The following is a 6,664-nucleotide window of genomic DNA, read 5'->3' as shown; positions in this document are numbered from 1 at the left end:
AAATTATACTACAAACTAAATATGTTCCTGCTATTCCCATCTCATTATACAGTAAACCCACCTCTTTGCTCTGAGAATGTGATCGCTGGGCGTTACGACTCATTTCACTGAATCGATTCTTTCGTGCGAATTCGTTTAAGTGAATCGGAACCTTCAATTCGTTCGCGTAGGCGAATCGATTCTTCCGACTCACTTTAAAGAGTCGTTTAAACTGAAGGACTCGTTTGCAAATCAGCCACCTTTTTACTGTATGCAGAACTTTTGCTGCATTAAAGCTCTGGTAAAGTTAGTTTGAGTGTTAATTTAACACCTCTGCGTTGAAAATGTTCCTGTTGGCCATTACGATTCACCTTCATTCACCTGAGTAGGATTAGCACTTGGTGTTTAAAAAAAAATGGAAAACCTTTCAAATGTTGGCACAAAAATAAATAATTAAATAAATAAATGATTTAAATAAATCATGGAAAGTCCTGGCTTGGTGAAAGATTTTCTTACTGATGGCTGAAACACTTCACACTCATGACCAAAACACTTTAATGACTTCATGACAGGCTGGTTTACCAGCATTATATGAAAACCTGCCGGCCCTGCCTGCTATTGTCATTCTGACATCAACTGTCATAGGACAACTCGCCCATCGGTGGTTACCAGAATCCCTATAAACAAGTTTTACAGCGAGCCCCAATGCACATCTTTACACTGGGTATAATGAAGGGTGGACAGGAGGATACAGTTTCATAGACTCAAACTGCATGACATTAAACAACCTATAATTATCCAGTGACAGTGCTAATATTAAATCCCTCTCGTCCTTCGGTCGTTAAAGCAGCGGTTTGTAATTTTTAGAACTGAAAATAGGCCTACCATCATCCTGTCATCATCCAGTCACCAAAATGGCACCTTAGGAAATCCAGGACTTGCAAAACTGCAATCTTTAATTAAGCTATGTTCATTATTTGAGGCTTTGGTTGACTTTTTTTTCTGGCCCAGAAATAGGCTCCACCCCCATCCAAAGCGGATCCACTTTTCCTGGCTCCTTTTTTTTTTATTTAAAAAAACGGCAAGTCAGATGTACAGAAAAGGAAGGCTTGTTAAGATTTTCATCATAATAGCCATTCGCCTCATAGCCAGCAGAGGGCTGTAAAAATGACATACAGCTCCTTCAAAACGATATTTAGAACAGTATAGGCCATTTATTATAAAAAAAAAGATTTCTGCTTTTGTTTATTTGTTTGTTTGTTTGTTTGTTGTTTTTATTCATTCATTTTGCGGTCCACTCTAGACAGGCAGTAACAATGGTTTGTTTGTTTGTTTGTTTGCAGATGGTTTTCTTCACATATCAGGGGTAGACACAGGTTCAGGGGCAAAAAAAAAATTAAAAAGCCACCTCCTACATTGAGCCTGAAGGGCATTAGTGTTTTTTTTCTGCTATAGAGTTACCCTAAAGGGCACATTTTCCTGCACATAGGAACCCCTAGAAGGCACTTCATCTAATTTTATTGTATGTAGGGGTACCTATAGTGCACTGCATCAGGTATTCTCCACTGGAATGCCACCTTAGAGGCACCCTAGAGGGCACTTCAACATGTTTTCTAGCATGTATGGACACTCTAGAGGGCACTTCCTCATTTTGTCTAGCATGTAGGGGCATCTTAGAAGGCATTTCATCGAGGACAGTCATTGGAGCACTTCATTATGTATTCTCCAAAGTAAATGCACATTACAAGGCATTTTATGGTGTTTTCTCAGACATGGGACACCCTAGAGGGCATTTCATCCCATTTTTTCCCTTTGATTAGCAGCCTTCAGCGCATTTCATTCATTTTCTCCAAAATAAGGGCACCCTAAAGGGCATATTGCGTTTTATCAACCTTAGGGGCATTCTAGAGGACACATTTGCAGTGCTTTTCGACCACAGGGGCATTCCCTCCCTCCCCCAAAAGCAGCCATCCGTACGTCTATTTTGTCTAAATGAAGAGAGTTAGCAGTATTTGAAACTTGAATGATCTGTGATCTCTGGAAAATCCCAGTACCTTCTGGGTAAAGTTCTGCTCCTGAAATCTACAGTTCCTCCAATAAGCAGCTTAACATGGGATTCCCCAAGACACTGAAATGAAGCCAGCATCGTATTTCAGGTAAAATTCCTTCCTTTGAGGAAGTGCAGTGTTCATGCCCTCTGGTGTGCTGTGGGAGAACTGACACTTCAGCTGCCCAGAGGCCATTTTGAATATCACAGCATGAATATCACTGAATTACATGCTCTCAGTTATGATAAGCTTACAGCTTTCTATCATAGGTTTATCATAGGTTTTTTTTATTTATTTAACCACTCTATGCATAATAAATCTGGTGGGTTTCATCAGCCTATAGAGTGTCGGGATAAGTAAAAAATGTATATACACATATTCTATACTCTTACTGAGGTGCGGAAATCTGCTGTCTAGTAATGGAAGCAAATAAATGTACACATTTATGTGAATAAATATAAATATTATAATAATATAAATAATAATCTGATAATACTATAGTATATAAAGAAATACAACTATAATGATTAATATAATTAACAACAACAATAATAATAGCATTAAATTATGCATACAATCTGCAAAACTGTTAAATATATTTATGACCAGAATGTATTAATATTGAATTAGAATTAAAAATGATCAAGTACAGCTCTTTGTTGTTGTTCTTCGTCTTGTTTTTCTTTGATTGTTGTTTCTGTTACAATAAATATTAGAATGTGCAAGTAGGGTATATCCAGAATTAATAATAAAATAAAGCTATTGCATAATAATAATAATAATAATAATAATAATAATAATAATAAAACACTTCATCAGTATAAACATTTCTCCCACAAGTCCCGCGTGCTTCTTTCGGCTCGCGCCAATTAGGACAGTCCGAAACTTTAGCTAATTAGTGGAGAGGAGAGAGCGCGCGCGCGCGCACACACACACACACACACACACACATTGGCGTGCGCGCGGCAGTGGGGGACCGGAACTCTCCTTTAAACCCGCGACACGCCTCCGGCATCACCGGGTCGATGTACAGATGTGAAGGTGTTCACACACACACACACACACACACACACTCGGGGCCGTCGCTCTCCCTCCCACTCCGTTATCGCTCTCCGTGTTTTATGTCTGCGTCACAACAAGTCGCGAGAGAGAGAGAGAAAGAGAGAAAGAGAGAGAGAGAGGCGGAGATGATGGCGTCTCTGGCGGGCTCCACTGTCTCTGACAGCCGCGTTTAATAACATCAGCGGGAGACGGGAAAAAAAAGCACGGGAACATGACGAAACGGCGCTCGCGCAGGACGGCCGGCGGCGACACAGACGGACGGACCAAGCGCGCGACCGCTCACTGACTGACACTGACGCGTCCAGGGGTTTCATTATTTTATTTTATTTTTTTTTGGGCGAGCGCGCGCGCGCGCGTGTGTGTGTGTGCGTCCATCATAAATCCATATCGCCGACAGTAATTGTGAGGCGCGGCGAAAACATCACAGCGGGAAGGTCGGACGTTTCATGTCAAGCTCGCGCGGCGGGCTCGGTGACCCCGCGCGACTTTCCAGGTTAGCTCGCGAGCCCTTTGCCAGCAGAGCACAGCTCGCGCGATTATCCTTTTTTTTTTCTTTTTTCTTTGCTTAATTAATTGATTCACTGGCTCGTCATGCGTGTGTCGCGCGCATGTGTCCAGAGTTGCATGCACGGATCAAATCCTTACATGCATTCTAAATGATTCAGTTCGTAATTGACTTGATCTTATTTTTTTCTCTTGTTTTTTTGGGTTTTTTTCCTCTTTTCTTTCAAATCTGCATGTAGATGATGATGCGTTATGACGGCTCTGTGAGCGGAGTGCACTACAATAGGCTGTTGCATAAGGATGAATGCATTTGATCATGTGTGCCACTGCATAGCTGATTGCCTCAGTGCAGCTGCCTCAATGCTGAATGATGCTGATCATTCAAACACCGTCCTGTCGCCATGCACGCGCCTTACTCTGAGCGAGATTAGCACTTTAGCTTCCTGAAGACTCTCAGGGAACAACTTTGCTACAGTTTGCTGGTTTTTCCTCACTCTTAACAAAACTTCTACAGAATGCCCTCAGGTGCGCTTGAGCTGAGAAACAGCACACTTGTGCTTCTTGTGCGCGGATGTGAGGTCTTCCAGGTCCCGTTTCTCCAGTTTGGGGTTTTAAACTGTGCTCCGAGTGAGTGTGTGTGTTTCTCCGAGGGAAAATCTCGAACAGTGTCCTCTCAGAACAGATCTCATCAAGGAGAGTTTTGAAGACTCCGAGCGTCTTTCATCGTTAATTTATCTCACACCACGGCGCCGTTGAATTCTGGACCGTGATTGGTCAGGAGGTGTTGATTAATTTTCTATAACAGGAGCTCGGACAGTAGTGCAGCTGCACATCACAGGTTTATATGAATATTAATGCACTCTTTCCAATACTTTATCGTTTCTATAGTAACAGCTCATTCACAGGGACGTGTACAGCAGACACTCCACTGATAATAAACGGATTGAAAATAAGTCTTGATTTGGTGAAGTTTGATGTAAAGAGATAAAGGAGAGTCTCTCAGAGGCTCCAGTCTCCTAAACAGTCCTCGTTGCAGTTAGTCTGATATCAACCATGTGTCGAGGAGATGGAGAGTAACACAGCAGCACAAGTTTGGAGCGCACGTTCTAAAGCTGAGATCTGAGGCTCTAAGACGGTGGGAAGGAGATTTTATTAAAAAAAAAAAAAGTTTGGCAGAAAACTTCAACTGGATTTAAACAACAACAAATAATACATTTATTTCCGTATTTCTCGCGGAATTCTCGGACATGTTAGGTATCACGCAGCATTTACAGCGTCCTCCGCTAATATCGGCACCCTTCGTAAATATGAGCAAAGAAGGCTGTGAAAAATCGTCTTTATTGTTGAACCTTTTGATCTTTTGTTAAAATAAATTCACAAAAATACTCTGCTCTCATGGATATCGAACTATTGCAAACACAACACAGGTTCATCAAAAAAAATAAATTAATAAATTAAACATAGGTGTGCAAAAATTATTGGCACCCTTTGAGTCAATAATCTGTGCTACCTCCCTTTGCCGAGATAACAGCTCTGAGTCTTCTCTATAACGCCTGATGAGGTTGGAGAATACATGGCGAGGGATCTGAGAGCGTTCCTCCATACAGAACCTCTCCAGATCCTTCACATTTCCAGGTCCACGCTGGTGAACTCTCCTCTTCAGTTCACCCCACAGGTGTTCTATGGGGTTCAGGTCAGGGGACTGGGATGGCCATGGCAGGACCTTGATTTTGTGGACAGTAAACCATTTTTGTGTTGATGTTGATGATGTTTTGGATCATCGTCCTGCTGGAAGATCCAACCACGGCCCATTTGAAGCTTTCTGGCAGAGGCAGTCAGGTTTTCATTTAATATCTGTTGATATTTGATAGAGTCCATGATGCCATGTATCCTAACAAAATGTCCAGGTCCTCTGGCAGGAAAACAGCCCAAAACATTAAAGATCCACCTCCATATTTAACCGTGGCCATGAGGAACTTTTCCACACGGCTACCTCTCTGTGTGCCCCAGAACCACCTCTGGTGTTTATTACCAAAAAGCTCTATTTTGGTTTCATCTGACCATAGAACCCGATCCCATTTGAAGTTCCAGTAGTGTCTGCACACTGAAGACGCTCGAGTTTGTTTTTGGATGAGAGTAGAGGCTTTTTTCCTGAAACCCTTCCAAACACCTTGTGGTGATGTAGGAGACTTCAGATTGTAGTTTTGGAGACTTTCTGACCCCAAGACGCAACTAACTTCTGCAGTTCTCCAGCTGTGATCCTTGGAGATGTTTTATCCACTCGAACCGTCCTCTTCACAGTGCGTTGAGACGATATAGACACACGTCCAATTCCAGGTCGATTCATAACATTTCCAGTGGACTGGAACTTCTTCATTATTGCCCTGATGGTGGAAATGGGCGTTTTCAGTGCTTGTGCTATTTTCTTATAGCCACGCCCCATTGTGTGAAGCTCAACAACCTTTTGCCGCACATCACAGCTATATTCCTCGCTCTTACCCATCGCTATGAATGACTTTGTGAATTCGGCCTATGTGTTACCTCATATTTATACCCCTGTGAAACAGGAAGTCATGGTCGAACAATTTCCTGTTCCTACTCACCCAGGTGTACTAAATAAATGTACAGTATCGATGGGAATATACTTCACATTCATTTTTCTCCTATAAATTCATAGGGGTGCCGATAATTGTGGCACACATATATTTAACAAAGATTTTTAATTTTTTTTTGATAAACTTGTGTGTTGTTTGAAATAGTTTGATATCCATCAGAGCAGAGTGTTTTTGTGAATTTTTGAACAAAAGCCTTCTTTGCTCATATTTACGAAGGGTGCCAATATTAGTGGAGGACGCTGTACTCATCGAGACAAATCCAATAGTTCTGTGTACTCTAGACGCCCAGGAAGAGTGAAGTTTAGCAATTGGTCCTACTTAAACTGAACGTTCGCATGCCCAATATATGAGTGAGTGTGTGTGTGTGTGTGTGTGTGTGTGTGAGAGTGTGTATGTGTGTGTGAGTGAGTGAGTGAGTGTGCATGGTGCCTGTAATGTATATGTGATTAATAAAGA

The 6,664-nt window shown here is 41.9% G+C and overlaps 1 protein-coding gene across 1 annotated transcript in view; it reads left to right on the top strand.

Moving 5' to 3' along the window:
* Nucleotides 1-2,749: 2,749 nt before the first annotated feature.
* Nucleotides 2,750-6,664, top strand: part of phf1 (PHD finger protein 1) — a 15,236-nt gene continuing 11,321 nt past the window's right edge. Inside the window, exon 1 of the mRNA XM_053611970.1 lies at nucleotides 2,750-3,582. Coding sequence (XP_053467945.1) covers nucleotides 3,536-3,582 — 47 coding nt within the window. The 5' untranslated portion in view covers nucleotides 2,750-3,535. The remainder of the gene's footprint in view (nucleotides 3,583-6,664) is intronic.

The sequence above is a fragment of the Ictalurus furcatus genome, chromosome 23 (assembly GCF_023375685.1).
Source record: "Ictalurus furcatus strain D&B chromosome 23, Billie_1.0, whole genome shotgun sequence".
NCBI lineage: Eukaryota > Metazoa > Chordata > Actinopteri > Siluriformes > Ictaluridae > Ictalurus > Ictalurus furcatus.
Note: the sequence above shows the minus strand (reverse complement) of the source record. Positions and strands in the feature narration are given on the sequence as shown.